This window comes from Hemitrygon akajei, chromosome 17 (genome assembly GCF_048418815.1).
Source record: "Hemitrygon akajei chromosome 17, sHemAka1.3, whole genome shotgun sequence".
NCBI classification, from domain to species: Eukaryota; Metazoa; Chordata; class Chondrichthyes; order Myliobatiformes; family Dasyatidae; genus Hemitrygon; species Hemitrygon akajei.
Window position 1 is genome coordinate 18469203 of NC_133140.1, and position 15123 is coordinate 18484325.

Consider the following 15123-nt stretch of genomic DNA (forward strand, 5'->3'; position numbering starts at 1 on the left):
CATAGTACTACGTGATATTTACAACACAGAAGTAAACCAGTCTGCTCAACTTGGCTGTACTATTGCTTATGTTCCAAGTGAGCCAGTGGAGGAAAAAGCGTCATTGCCTATTACATGTTGTCAGTGAATGGCTCAAATTTTACCTGAAGTTATCTCATAACTGTTGCTAGTTGGTTATGTTTTGTTGTGATTGGTCACTGTCAATTTCCTCCCAAGCCTGGTGAATAAGATAGGACACTTAAACTGTCAATAACTCAGATTGAGTTTCTTTTATCTTTCTGATCCATCTCTCCCTCTCTCTCTCTCTCTCTCTATCTCACTCTCAAATTTTACCATTTTGTCTCTTCGTTCTTTGCTCAGTGTCATCCTCTTCTGCATTGATAGGCAGTAGGAAGAGATGTAGGAAAGATCATGAAAAATTTCTTAGTATCAGGCAATCTTGTTTGTCCATGTTACTTGATCCGGGAGTAATAATAAAAGTGAAGAGAGCATTAGGAGTCTCAAGATAAGGTATAGCCATTCAGGATTCAGGTAAGAAGTCATTTCATCATCCAGAGGGTAATGAACTTTAAGAATTCTCTCCTCAAAAGGCTGTGCTGCCTCAGTCACTGATATATTGAAGGTGTCAGGGGATATAGATTTCATCTTTACCATGTGGTCACACGACATAGGCCAGCATGATTGTTCTTGGCAAATTTTTCTACAGAAGTGGTTTGCATTGCCTCCTTCTGGGCAGCGTCTTTACAAGATGGATGATGCCAGCTATTATCAATACTCTTCAGAGATTGTCTGCCTGGTGTCAGTGGTCGCATAACCAGCACTTGTGATATGCACCAGCTGCTCATACAACCATCCACCAGCTGCTCCCATGTTTTCATGTGACTGATCAGGGTGGGGGCCAAGCAAGTGCTACATGTTGCCCAAGGGTGACCTGCAGGCTAGCAGGGGGAAAGGAGTGCCTTATACCTCCTTTGGTAGAGACTTGTGTCCACTCCACCACTCACCTTATAGTATTAGTAAGTGAAAATAGCAATGAGTCAGAAGTTCAGCCATGTTCATACTTTGTATTCACTAGAACTCTAACAGGACTAGCAGACTAGAAGGCGTTCCCATTGACTGGAGAATTCAGAACCACAGTGGTCATAGCCTCAGACATAGGGCATGCAAGTTAGAACTGCCAGCACAAGAAAGTTCCTCAGCCAGGTGAACTTATCAAATTCTCTATCTCAGATCGAAGTTGAGGCTAAGCAGTTAAATATGCCAGAAAGGAGACAGATAGATTTCTAAATGCTAAAGGGATCGAGGGATTTGGGGAAAAAAGCAGGAACAGAATACTGAAAACATTCACCAGGATGTTGTTGGGACTGCAGGGCTTGAGTTATAACAAGAGGCTTGATACGCTGGGGCTCTTACCCCTGGGGCAACTTTATAGAAGTATTTAAGACTATGAGGAACATAGATAAGGTGAATGGTCACTGTTTTTACCTATGGTGGTGGTGGGGGGGGAGTCTAAAGCTAGAAGACATACAATATGTTTAAGGTGAGAGAAGAAAGATTTAAAAAAGAGCTGAGGGGCAACTTTTTCTCCCAGAGGGTAGCAGAATCAGGTTTAATATCACTGGCATATATCATGAAATTTGTTGTTATGTGGCAGCAATACATTGCAATACATAATAATAAAAATGTAAATTACAATAACAAGTATATTAAAAAGAACTATCTTAAATAAGTAGTGCAATAAGAGAGGGAAAAATGAGGTAGTGTCGTAAGTTCATTTTCCATTTGGAAATCTGATGGCAGAGAGGAACAAACTGTTCCTGAGACATTGAATGTGTGCCTGTACCTCCTGTACCTGAAGCAGCGGCAGATGTGAGAAGGGGGCATGTCCTGGGTGATGGATGCCACCTTTTTGTGACATCTCCTTATGAAGGTGGCCTGGATACTGTGGAGGCTAGTGCCCATGATGGACCAGGCTGAGTTTACAACTATCTGCAGCTTTTCCCAATCCTGAGCTGTGGTCCCTTAATACCAGCTGATCTATCTTGCTCCTGTGTGCTTCCTTGTTATCATCTGAAATTCTGCCAACAATAGTTCTATCATCAGCAAATTTATAGACGGTGTTTGAGCTGTCCCTAACCACCCAATTGAGGATGTAAAGAGAGCAGAGCAGTGGACTAAGCACGCATCTTTGTGTGTGCCAGTGTTGATTGTCGGAGAGGAGATGATATTATTTCCAATCCACGCAGACTGTGGTCTCCCAGTTGCAGAGAGAGATCCAGAGGCCCAGTCTTGGAGCTTGTTGATTAGTACTGAGGGTATGATTGTGCTGAACGCAGAGCTGTAATCAATAAGCCTGACGATAACTATTGTCCAGGTGATCCAAAGCCGAGTGGAGAGCCAGTGAGATTTTACATGACCAACCTTTCATCACGGTACATGTGAGAGCCATGGTGATAGTCGTTGAGACAGCTCACCATGCTGCTGTTGGGCACTGTTATGATTGTCACCCTTTTGAAGCAGGTGGGAACCTCCAACTGCAGCAGTGAGAATTTGAAGATGTGCTTGAACTCTCCCACCAGGAGGTTGGCACAGGTTTTCAGAGCCCTACCAGGTACCCTGTCAGGACCTGACGCCTTGCAAGGGTTCACCCTCTTGACAGATGTTCTGACGTTAGCCTTTGAGACAGAGATCACAGGGTGACCAGGTGCTGCAGGGTGTAGTTTTATTCTCTCTTTCAAAGCGTGCATAAAAAGATGTTGAGCTCATCTGGGAGTTAAGCATCACAGCCATTCATGATGTTGGGTTTTCCTCTGGAGGAAATAGTGGCCTGCAAACCCTGCCAAGTACTGACGTGCATCTGATTTCAACTCTAACCTCAAATTTGCTTTTTTCCCTTGTACTAGCTTTCTGTGGGCTGCACCTGGACTTCTTGCACAGTTCTGGATCACCGGTCTTGAATGCCACAGATCCGGCTCTCAGCAGACTACGAATCTCCTGGTTCATTTGCAGATTTTGGTTTGTCTAGTATGTTGCCAAAGATGCACACTCATCCACACAGGTCTTGATGAAGTCAATGACAACTGTGGTGTCTTCATTCAGACTCGAAGATCGGATGGTGGGTTTGGAATGAGCTTCCAGAGGTAGTGGCAGAAGTAGTTATTATAACAATATTTAAAAGACACTTGGACAGGTTTGTGGATAGAAAAGGTTTAGAGGGACTAAACACAGGCAAAAGAGTTTGTACATTCTCCTCATGACCATGTGGGTTTCCACCCTCAGTCCGAAGGCGTACCAGTTGGTGGGTTAATTAGTCAGTGTAATTAGGCTCAAATTAAATTGGGGGATTGCTGGGCAGCTGGGCTCGAACAGCCAGAAGGGCCGATTCCACTCTGTATGTTAATGAAAAAAAGGACTAGCTTGAACAGACATCTTGGTTGGCATGGACAAGTTGAGCAGATGGGACTAATTTTATGCTCTATAACTCTTTGACTTGATGACAAAAATGGATGACCAGCCATGATATTGAATGGTGGAGATGGCTCCTGCTCCTGTTTTCTATATATGTTTCTATCTACATGTCATTCTTGGCAAAGGAAAGTTGACATAATGAACTGTGGAAGTATAGTAGTCAAACAAGATTAGCTGGTAGAAAATTAAGTACTCTTTGCCTCCTCACTTGCAGATCCCAGTCATTACAGATTAGCAACGTCTACTCCACAATCAGCAGCAGCAGAGGTGTACCAATTGTTTGTGTGCTTGGCTCCCTGCTTTACCCACTTCATACCTATCATTGTGTGGCTAAGTACAGCTCCTTTGCCATATTTAAGTTTGCTGATTATACCATCGTCGTTGGCCGAATCAAAGGTGGCAGTGAATTGGCATATAGGAGGGAAGTTGATAATCTGGTTGAGTGGTGCCACAACAACAACTTTTCAATCAACATCAGTGAAACCAAAGAGCTGATTATCAACAACAGGAGGAGGAAACCAGAGATCCATGAGCCAGTCCTCATTAGGGGTTCAGAGGTGGAGAGGGTCAGGAGCTCTGAATTCTTTGGCATCTTGCCTTGGGCCCAGCATCAAAAAAATGGCATGACAGTACCTCTTCTTTCTTGGATGTTTGCATAGATTTGGCATGTTTACAAAAACTTTGACAAACTTCCATAGACGCACAGTAGAGAGTATCCTAACTGCTTGCATCATGGCATGGTATGGAAACAGCAGTGCCCAGAACAGAAAGGTCTACATAAAGTGGTGGATACAGCCCAGTCCATCACAGGCAAAGACCCCTCCATCACTGAGCACATTCACATGGAGAGCTGCCAGAAGAAAGCAGCATCCATCATCAAGGACCCTACCATCCAGGCCATGCTCTCTTCCTACTACCACCATCGGGCAGGAGGGACAGAACCCTTAGGTCCCACACCACTAGGGTCAGGAGAAGTTATTACCCTACAACCATCCAGATAACTTCACTCACCACAACTCTGAACTAATTCTATACCTACAAAATCACTTTCAAGGACTTTGCAACTTATATTCTTAGTAATATTTATTTATTTTGCATGATTTGTCTTCTTTTGCACATTGGTTGTTTGTCAGTCTGTTTATGTATAGTTTTTCATAAATTCTATTATATTTATTTATTTTTCTGTAAATGCCTGCAAGAAAATAAGTCTTGAGGTAGTATATGGTAACATGCAGGATAATAAATTTTACTGTGACTTAATGTAAGTGATTTGCAATGACCCTGTCAGTGATGCAAGGAACTCCGTGAAGCTTCATTCTTTGCTGAACAGATTGCAGTAAGAATAAACAACAATAAGACTCTAACAATGATCTAATTTCCATGAACTCACTTGTGTCAATGGCTGGTTCTTCTTTTTGTGGATTTACAGGTTCCTGGATCAGAAAATGATATATTTCAATTAAAAATCATCAAGAAACATTGACATTTTCTTAAGATATATACACAACCGAATTAGTATCAGAAATGAAGCTAGTGGCCATATTATTGACAGTTCCACTTTCACAAACAATATTCCTGAAAAAATTAATATTCAAAGTTCAAAGTAAGTTTATTATCAAAGTACATATACTGTGTGCCACTATAAACAACCCTGAGATTCACTTTCTTGTGGGCATACCCAGTAAATCAAAGAAACCAATAGCAACAATGAAAGACCACACCCAACCAGACAAATAACCAATATGCAAAAAACAAACTGTGCAAATACAAAAAAAAGATAAATAAATAAGCAATGACTATTGAGAACATGAGATAAAAAGTCCTTGAAAATGAGTCCAGTTCAGTGAGAACAGTTCAGTGAAGGGGTGAGTGAAGTTATTCTCTCTGGTTCAAGAGCTTGATGGATGAGGGGTAATAACTGTTCCTGAACCTGGTGGTCTGGGTCCAGAAGCTCCTGTACCTTCTTCCTGATGGCAACAGTGAGAAGAGCACATGGTCTTGATGGTGGGGTTCTTTGATGATGGATGCTGCTTTCCTGCAACAGCGCTCTGTGTTGATGTGCTTGATAGTGGAAAAGGCTTTGCCTGTGATGGACTGGACTATATCCACTACTTTTTATAGGATTTTCCATTCAAGCAGATTGGTGATCTCCACACCAGACTGTGATGCAACCAGTCTATATGTTCTCCACTGTACATCTATAGAAGTTTCTCAAAGTTTTATTTAACATGCCGAATCTTTGCAAACTTCTAAGCAAGTAGAGGTGCTGCTGTGCTCTTTTTATAATCAAACTTACATGCTGGTCCTCTGAAATGATAGCACTGAGGAATTCAAAGTTGCTGACCTTCTCCACCTCTGATCCCCCAGTGAAGAGTGTCTCATGGACTTCTGGTTTCCTCCTCCTGCTCCTTGGTCTTGCTGACATTGAGTGAGAGGTTGTTGTTGTGGCACCACTCAGCCAGATTTTCAATCTCCCTCCAATATGCTGATTCACAACCACCTTTGATTGGAACTTTGAACTTTTGAACACATATAATACTCCTGATACTTCATTAAAAAGGAAAAGGCATAGGGATGGAAATATTACAGTCGGGTTCAGCTGTGCTATGCCACATTTATTTCAGCTCAAAACAGATCGTTTGACTCTAGGAAATGAACTCCACTCTCTGATAAATAGTTATTGGCAAGTACCCCCTAATGTCAGAAAGAAGTGAGTTGCTGGGCAAGTGTGAAAAACACAAGAACATAAGATGCAGGAATACATGAAGCGCTGTTGTAGGAAAGCAGCATCCATCATCAGATATCCCCATCATTCAGGACATGGTCTTTTCTTGCTGTTGCCATTAGGTAAAAAGGTACAAAGCTTAAGGACTCACACCACCAGGTTCAAGAACAGTTACTACCCACAATCATCAGGCTCTTGTAACCACACTAACTTGCCTGCCCATGGAGATGTTCCCACAACCAATGATTTCACTTTAAGGAATCTTTATCTTGTTATCTCATGTTCTTGTTATTTATTACTATTTACTTATGTTTGCATTTGCTCAGTTTGTTGTTTTCTGCACTCTAGTTGATCTTTCATTGATCCTGGTATAGTTACTATGCTATAGATTTGCTGTGTGTGCAGGCAGGAAGATGAATCTCAGGGTTGTATATGGTGACATATATGTACTTTGATAATAAATTTACTTTAAACTTTGAAATACCAAGGGGCAGTGGGTTAATGGGGTTGCTGGTCTGGAATCTGGCATTAGCTGAATAGTCTCATTCTGTCATAATAAGAGAACGAATAAGGTTTTTGTTTTTGTTTCTTTTAATATTGATAGAATGCTAAATCTGTCTTTGGAGCCATTGAATATAAAGCTGGGAACATCCTGATTACCCTAGTGATGCTCATGACTTATAAGGAGGGAGAATTAATGTTCAGTGTTGTCCCTCTCTTGGGTCTCCAATAGAAATACTAGATTACTTGATTTACACAATAACATGTATCCCGTACTTGATCTCCAACAGTGTCCATCACACAGTAGTGGTATTTTCTCTCAGTACATGGTTTTAGCCAGCCCGCTTCCCTCGCTCACAGTCAACCACATGACGTGTGGATATGCACACCTCTTTTATCGCCTGAGGGGCAGAGCTCACTTCAGCAGCTTCGGTCGGTTTCCGTTTTTCTTCAGGTTGTGGCAATACCCCTTTGAGCCCTTGCACAATCCAGCTGAGGACTCCACCTCCTCTGTCCTTGTCTCTGCAAAAAGAAAAGCACAGCACCATTCTTAAATACTTTCCTACTTCCCCGACTTTGGCTTTATCAAAGGACAAGGTAGCTATGTGCCCTGGCTGAAGGTAAAAGTTATAAAAGCTGACAGCAGAGAAGAGCGTAGCAGTGTATTTGGATGTGTTGGCAAGAGCAGGGAAGAGTGCAAGGAGAAGACAGCATGAGAGGAAACAGAGGAGAAAATGCAGCAGTGAAGAGAGTATTGGATCAAGATAGAGCTGATCGGGAGAACAGAAGATAAGGAAAGATAATTGAAAATTAACTATCAAAGTTTAAGAAGCTACTAATGATTCAATGATCCTTTATTCAACTGAATTTTAATTTTATGAATGCTTCATGTTGCTGTCTACATTCTTATAGGTGTCTATTTTGCTTTGATGTGAAGCAAGACTGGTTCCTATGGCTTTCATAGCTGGGCAGGCAAGGGGCTAGGGTTAGTGAGGATAAGCTCGCACAGCCTACTGATTGCTCCTAATGGCATGCATCTCAAATAGCCTCTGACAGCCACGTCCAGCTCCTGACTTTCATGTGTGGAACCGTTTGTACCAACAGAAGTGGCTGAGGCACCTAAAAACCAATTGCTTTGAGCAGATGGGGCTCATCAGCCATGGTTGGCAGCTCATCTAGGAGAAGGAAAGCTCTGATCTCAAAGTTCAAAATAAAGTTTATTATCAGAGTACGTATGTCACCACATACAACCCTGAGATCCTTCTTCTGCGGGCATACTTAGCAAATATATAGAACAGTAACTGTAAGCAGGATCAATGGACAACAAACTATGCAAATATAAATAAATAGCAATAAATAATGAGCATGAAATAACAGGATAAAGAGTCCTTAAAATGAGACCAGCAATTGTGCGAACAACAGAACTAAAATGAGTGTAGTTATTCCCTTTTGTTCAAGAACCTGATGGTTGAGGGGTAGTAACTGTTCTTGAACCTGGTAGTGTGGGTCCTGAGGCACCTGTACCTTCTACCTGATGGCAGCAGTGAGAAAAGAACATGGCCTTTGTGGTGAGGATCTTTGATGATAGATGCTGTTTTTCTACAGCAATGTTTCATGTATATGTGCTCAATGGTTGGGAGGGTTTCATCTGTGATGTATTGGGCTAAATAAACTACCTATTATCAGATTTTCCGCTCGAAGGCATTGGCGTTCCCATACCAGGCCATAATGCAGCCAGTCAGTGCACTTTCCACCACACATCTATCAAAGTTCGCCAAGGTTTTTGATGACATGTGGAATCTCCACAGACTCCTGAGGTGGTAGAGGCACTGTCATGCCTTCTTTGCAATTGTATTTATATGATGGATCCGGGACAGGACCTCTGAGATAGTGACACAATTTAAGTTATGGATCCTCTGATGATTACGGGCTCATGGACATCTGGTTTCTCTCTCTTCAAGTCTACTTTCAGTTCCTAGGCTTTGGGAGTAAACCTCAAGGAAACTTCCAGAGCTGGAGTCCCTAAGGCATTCCAATGTTGAGCTCAATGCTGACTGGCAACTCCTGCGATGCTGCTGGTTCCAAACTGAATTGACCTCTGACGTTCCATTGGATTCATCAGCTGTGTGGAGAGGGGGAGCCTGCAGCATGGGCAACAGCTTGCCCTCCATGCTGTATGCCCTGGCTTGTGTACTAACTGCACACAGACACCTAGGTTGCAACATCCAGAGTCAACCCCGACCAGTGAAGGGCCTTACTTGATGCAAGACCATAGCAATTGTAAAGGTAGCCTTAGCGTTGGAAATATTACAAGAATGACAAATGTCAAAGTTAATTTATGATGTTATTGGGTTTGCTGACCACAAAATTCTAAACTCAAACGAACACCTTAAGATCTATCGGATATAATTATCTAATACCCTCATTATAGGGAGCTAATACTGTGACTACCCATTCTTCAAAGACTAGTTCACTTCCCTGTTTATTCTCCACAGCGAGTTTAGCTGCCAACACCCACTATCTGAGTGGTGGATCCCCCCCACTAAAAAGATAACTAAAAAGAATAACTAAAAAGATATTCCGGTGATACAGATGGATGAATCATCTATCACAGAAATCAAAGCCAGAGGAATGGATCGTAGTTCACCCCATATTTATTTCATGCTTTGTGATGTTCCTTACCCCATTCCTAATATGCCTAAACTGCTCTCTACATTTATACAGCTTCTTTGCCACTTGGGTGATTTCATGAGTGTATGATATTTCTTCAGCTACCTTTTTGACACAAACAGTCTAAAAGGTTTTTGGAGACACAATTCCTAGCTACCTACAATTAATGCTATAAAGCTAACTTCTCTGAGTGCAACTATGAACACAACAATTGTTTGATTTGCTAAAGGATTGTTTCCATCTAGTGTGCAAGATTCTTTGAATTAAGCAACTTAGCCAGCATTGTGTGTTTTGAAACAAGTTAAATTAAGTTATGTTATACAACACCTCCTGAACAGCAATAAATCAAGTGTTGTGACCTAGCAGTCAGATCCATAGGCAGAGCTTGCTTTCAAAGCTGTGTTTTAAATTTAAAAATTTTAAAGTTTAAATTGACTACTGCTTACCATTTACATTTTAAGAACTGAAGACTGGCTCCCATTTATGACTAAAGCTACACAAAGGATATAGTTGGGAGTTTAAGTTACACTATGTGATCTTACAAGTAGCAGCTGCTGTGTTTAGAAAGCTGAGCTCAGCAAAAAACAAGAGGCCCACCTACTCAAGAAATGAATACCCATCACATATTGTAAAAACATTCCAAGTCCAAGAGGATCAAATTATCATACATTTGCACCTTCATTGAGAAAGTTATTGGCACACAAAAGATGGGTGGATTTCTTCATGCATTATGTTCTGCATACCATAAACAACATATTACCTGCTTCTGTTGGAAATAAGAATGACTAAAATACACATATGCTCAGGCTTTCAAATGGTAAAAGTAATAGGAGATTGCATGCATGGGATCAAAGAGTGAAATGATAAAATATATTAAGGATTTAACAGAGTAGGATGAGAGAAACAATTCTCACAGTGGGACTATGAAGTAAATGGAGATATTACCTGAAAAATAAGAGTTAAACATACAGGAGCAAAATCAATTTTTTCACATATAGAGGGCAGGAAATCTGGAACTCTTTCCACTAGTGGTTTGTAAATTGTGTATCAAATAAATTTTTCTTGACTGATATTGATTAGTCTTTACTAGCTAATGGTACCAGGGTGTACAGATCTAGGTGGGTAGATGGAGGTGAATGATCAGATTATATTGTGGAACATACTTGAAAAGTTAATGACCAACTCTTCTTGTTCAAGCACTGTGAAAAATCTTTTGGCTTAGTTCCTATCAAGTATGTTACACTTACTCACCACAACATGAAAGGTCATAATCTATGCAAAATCACAACAAATCAATTCCGTCTCTTCTTATATCTCAGTAGCAACATTTACTCTTCCTTGTATATCCATCAGCTTCTCTTTACCAGTTGTTCAACTAAGGACAATTAATCTATGTCTTGTGGGATATTGGAGGAAACTGCAGGATCTGATGGAAACCATATGGGCACTGGGAGAGTATGCAATCTCTGCACAGACACAACCCATGGACCAGAGCAAACACTAGTTGCAGGAGCTAGGAGGCAACAGAGCTAACTACAGCTCACTGAGCTGCTGACTGATTCATTTCTACTTCCCCACACAGGAGCTCTTTACAATGGAATGCTCTTGACACCTTGTACAGCACATTCTTCTGCCAAAGGTTTTGTGTGATATTATCTGTCTTGCAGCAAGGTACTGATAAGGTTAGCTCCATGGTAACGAAACATGAATCACAGTTACTGAGCTGTTGAGCTTTAATGAGCAAAGAATTTCATTCCAAAGTGTTGAGTAGCATAAAAAGCAAAGATTTTGTTTCTAGGACAACAATCTTACTGCTGATACTGGTCAGATGGGGCTCCTCCAACAGATGGTTGACCTGATAATTGGACGTTCGGAGCTGGAGCTTTCTCTGGAACTAGTGCTGGAGCCACAGCTGGAGGAGGTGCTGGTTCTGGAGCTGGAGGAGGTGCTGGTTCTGGAGCTGGAGGAGGTGCTGGTTCTGGCGCTGGAGGAGGTGCTGGTTCTGGAGCTGGAGGAGGTGTTGTGGATTCTGTCAACAAAAATAAGACTACTGAAGACCTCTTGGGACTGAGTTAGAAAAGAGCAAAGCAATCAAGCAGGATCCTCATTTCTGATTGCTATTCAGCCTGTCCAGGTGGAAAATACAACAATGTTAACATTAGGATCAAGTTTTGTCCACATAATAGTTTTCCAATCCATGAGCACTCATCTCTGAAGGGTGTGCAACTAGTGCCTGGAAATGTAACTTAGACATTGGTGCCTTGAAGAGGAGGGAAGGAGTGAAGGGCAAACGACTATCTTGTATCTGTTCAAAAACTCAAGACCTATAGACAAAAAGCTGAGATAAATGCAGAAAACGTCTCTCCTGAAGAAAGGGATAACTTGGATTGTGAATTCAGACTGGCTGATCTAACAGGTGGGTGAATATCTGCAGCTTCCTTTTTGAGAGGATGCACAGTAATGAGTCAAGTAGTAGACATGTTCCTTCACTCCTTCACTCATTTACAATGGAATGAATAATCTCAGAAATTCTGGAAGTTACAGTACAGTTGTGGAGGCAAAAGTGTATTAGTTATGATTACCAAACAATCTGAGTGTAAGAGCAGAGATCTTATATAGGGCCCTGGTGAGACTGTACCTGAAATACTGCCTACAGGTCTGGCCATAGGTAGATAAATGGAATGCAGTGTGGGGTCACTAGGTTGATTCCTAGAATGGCTTGTTTGTTCTGTGAGGAGAGACTAAGAAGGCTCTGTAGTTTGGAAGCATGAGAGTTCTTGTTGAAAAGTGTAAATTCTTAAGAGACCTGGAGACCTGATAAGGGTTGTGGTGGAAGTGATTCTTCCAATGGACAGGGTGTCTAGATTAGGACAATGCATCTCTAATTAAGGGATCAGCCATTCAGCCAGAACATTACCAAACGAGTTTGTGGAGGCTCATCTATTCAAGGCAGAAATTGATTTAGATATTAAGGGAATTATGGACCATGGGATTCGTGCAGAAACTTTGGGCTGAAGTAAAAGATCAATCATAATCTGATTGAACATTTGTGTGGACACAATGCATTGAAAGAGCTGACTCCTGATCCTACTTGTTATGTTCCTATATTATGGGAATTTGATTCACGATGATTTGATTTGATTTCATTTGAAACACGTGAGGCAACTCGTCAAGAGGCAAAACAAAGCATATGTTAGATATAAGAAGCAGGAAGTAGGAGGGGCTCATGAGAAATATACGGTAGCCAGGAAGGAGCTAAAGAAAGGACTTAGGAGAGCTTGAAGGGGCATGAGAAGGCCTTGGCATGTAGGATTAAGGAGAACACCAAGGCGTTCTATGCGTCTGTGAAGAACAGGAAGATGACGAGAACAAAGGTAGGACCGCTAAAGGATAAAGAGGGCAGCATGTGCCTGGAGGTGGCGGAGAAAGTTGGGGAGGTCCTAATTGAATACTTTGCTTCAGTATTCACAAGTGAAAAGGATCTTGATCAGGATGAGGTCGAAGTAGAGCCGGCCTGTGTGCTGGACAATGTGGAGATTAAAGAAGAAGAAGTGCTGGTTCTTCTTAAAAACATTAAGATTGATAAATCCCCAGGGTCGGATATGATACACCCCAGGTTGTTGTGGGAATTGAGAGAAGAGATCGCAGGAGCATTAGCTATGATCTTTGAATCCTCTTTGGCTACAGGGGAAGTGCCAGAGGACTGGAGAATGGCAAATGTAGTTCCTGTGTTTAAAAAAGGTAATAGGGAGAAACCTGGGAACTATAGTCTTACGTCAGTGGTTTGCAAACTACTGGAAAGAATTCTTAAGGATAGGATCTATGAGCATTTGGAGAAGGACAATCTACTCATAGATAGTCAACATGGCTTTGTGAAGGGAAGATTGTGCCTCACGAGCCTGATTGAGTTTTTTGAAGAGGTCGCAAAAGAAATTGATGAGAGTAGGGCAGTGGATGTGGTCTACATGGACTTTAACAAAGCATTTGACAAGGTCCCTCACGAGAGACTCATCCAGAAAGTCATGAGGCATGAGATAAGTGTTATGGATAAAACTTGGCTGTTTGGATAAAAAATTGGCTTAAAGGAAGAAAGCAGAGGGTAGTTGTGGAAGGAAAGTATTCTGCCTGAGGTCGGTGACTAGTGGAGTGCCTCAGGGATCTGTCCTGGGACCCCTGCTATTTGTGATTTTTATAAATGACCTGGATGTAGAGGCGGAAGGATGGGTGAGTAAGTTTGCGGATGACATGAAGATTGGATGAATTGTGGATGGAGCTGTAGGTTGTCGAAGGTTACAAGAGGATATAGACAGGCTGAAGAGTTGGGCAGAAAAATGGCAGATGGAGTTCAATCCAGATAAGTGTGACGTGATGCATTTTGGAAGGACAAACCAGAAGACTGGGTACAGGATTAATGGTCAGTTACTTAAGAGTGTGGATGAACAAAGGGACCTTAGGGTTCAAATCCATACATCCCTCAAGCTCGCTGTGCAGGTTGATAGGGTATATAAGAAGGCCTATGGGATGCTAGGCTTCATTAACAGGGGGATTGCGTTCAAGAGTAGAGAGATCATGTTGCAACTCTACAAATCTCTGGTGAGACCGCACTTAGAGTATTGTGTTCAGTTCTGGTCACCTCATTATAGGAAGGATGTGGAAGCTATGGAGAGGGTGCAGAGGAGATTTACCAGGGCGTTGCCTGGTTTGGAGAACAAGTCATATGAAGCAAGGTTAGCAGAGCTGGGATTTTTCTCTTTGGAGCATAGAAGAATGAGAGGGGACTTGATAGAGGTCTACAAGATTATGAGAGGCATAGATAGGGTGGATAGTCAGTACCTGTTTCCCAGGGCACCAATAACAAACACCAGAGGGCATATGTACAAAATTAAGGGAGGGAAGTTTAGGGGAGACATCAGGGGTAAGTTTTTTACACAGAGGGTTGTGAGTGCCTGGAATGATTTGCCAGGGATGGTAGTGGAGGCTAAAACATTAGGGGTATTTAAGAGCAACTTGGACAGGCACGTGGATGAAAGAAAAATAGAGGGAAATTTCTTGAATAATATGTTACAGTCTTTTCTGTAATGGACATTACAGAAATTTTTTTAGCTCTGAAGCCTTGCCAGAAGGGTTTAGTAGCCACCATTTATAATATGATCATGAAAATACAACCAGAAGTATCAGAAAAAATTAAGAAGGAATGGGAAAAAGAACTTCATTGTCTTATACCCACTGAGCAATGGGAGAAAATTTTACAATTAGTCAATTCCTCTTCTATTTGTGCTAAACATGCCCTAATACAATTTAAGGTTGTACATAGGGCTCACATGTCCAAGGATAAACTTGTTTGATTTTACTCTTATGTTAATCCAACCTGTGACAGATGTCATTCTGAAGTAGCTTCATTGACCCATATGTTTTGGTCTTGCCCTTGTTTGCAAAATTATTGGAAAGAGATTTTCGGTATTATTTCAACAGTTCTGAATATCAAATTGCAACCACATCCTATTACTGCAATTTTCAGTTTACCAATGGTGGATAATATTTGTTTATCCCCCTCAGCTCGACGGATGATTGCATTTGTTACATTAATGGCTAGAAGATCTATCCTATTGAACTGGAAAGAAATTAATCCTCCAACTATATTTCAGTGGTTTTCTCAAACTATCTCTTGTTTGAGCTTAGAAAAAATTAGAAGTGTTGTCTTTGATTCTTCAGTTAAATTTGAAGAAACTTGGAGACCATTTATCCAACATTTTCATATC

General features: G+C 41.4%; 1 protein-coding gene and 1 long non-coding RNA gene across 2 annotated transcripts in view; one reads left to right on the plus strand and one right to left on the minus strand.

The window, feature by feature from the left end:
* The window catches only part of LOC140740517 (uncharacterized), a 193127-nt gene that overhangs the window by 110248 nt on the left and 67756 nt on the right, over nt 1-15123 (plus strand). The gene's annotated exons all lie outside the window — the stretch shown is intronic.
* The window catches only part of cngb1a (cyclic nucleotide gated channel subunit beta 1a), a 144899-nt gene that overhangs the window by 98556 nt on the left and 31220 nt on the right, over nt 1-15123 (minus strand). The window contains exons 7-9 of the mRNA XM_073069725.1: nt 11177-11393; nt 7084-7216; nt 4859-4901 (exon numbers count right to left, since the gene is read on the minus strand). Of these exons, the coding sequence (XP_072925826.1) occupies nt 4859-4901; nt 7084-7216; nt 11177-11393 (393 nt within the window). The remainder of the gene's footprint in view (nt 1-4858; nt 4902-7083; nt 7217-11176; nt 11394-15123) is intronic.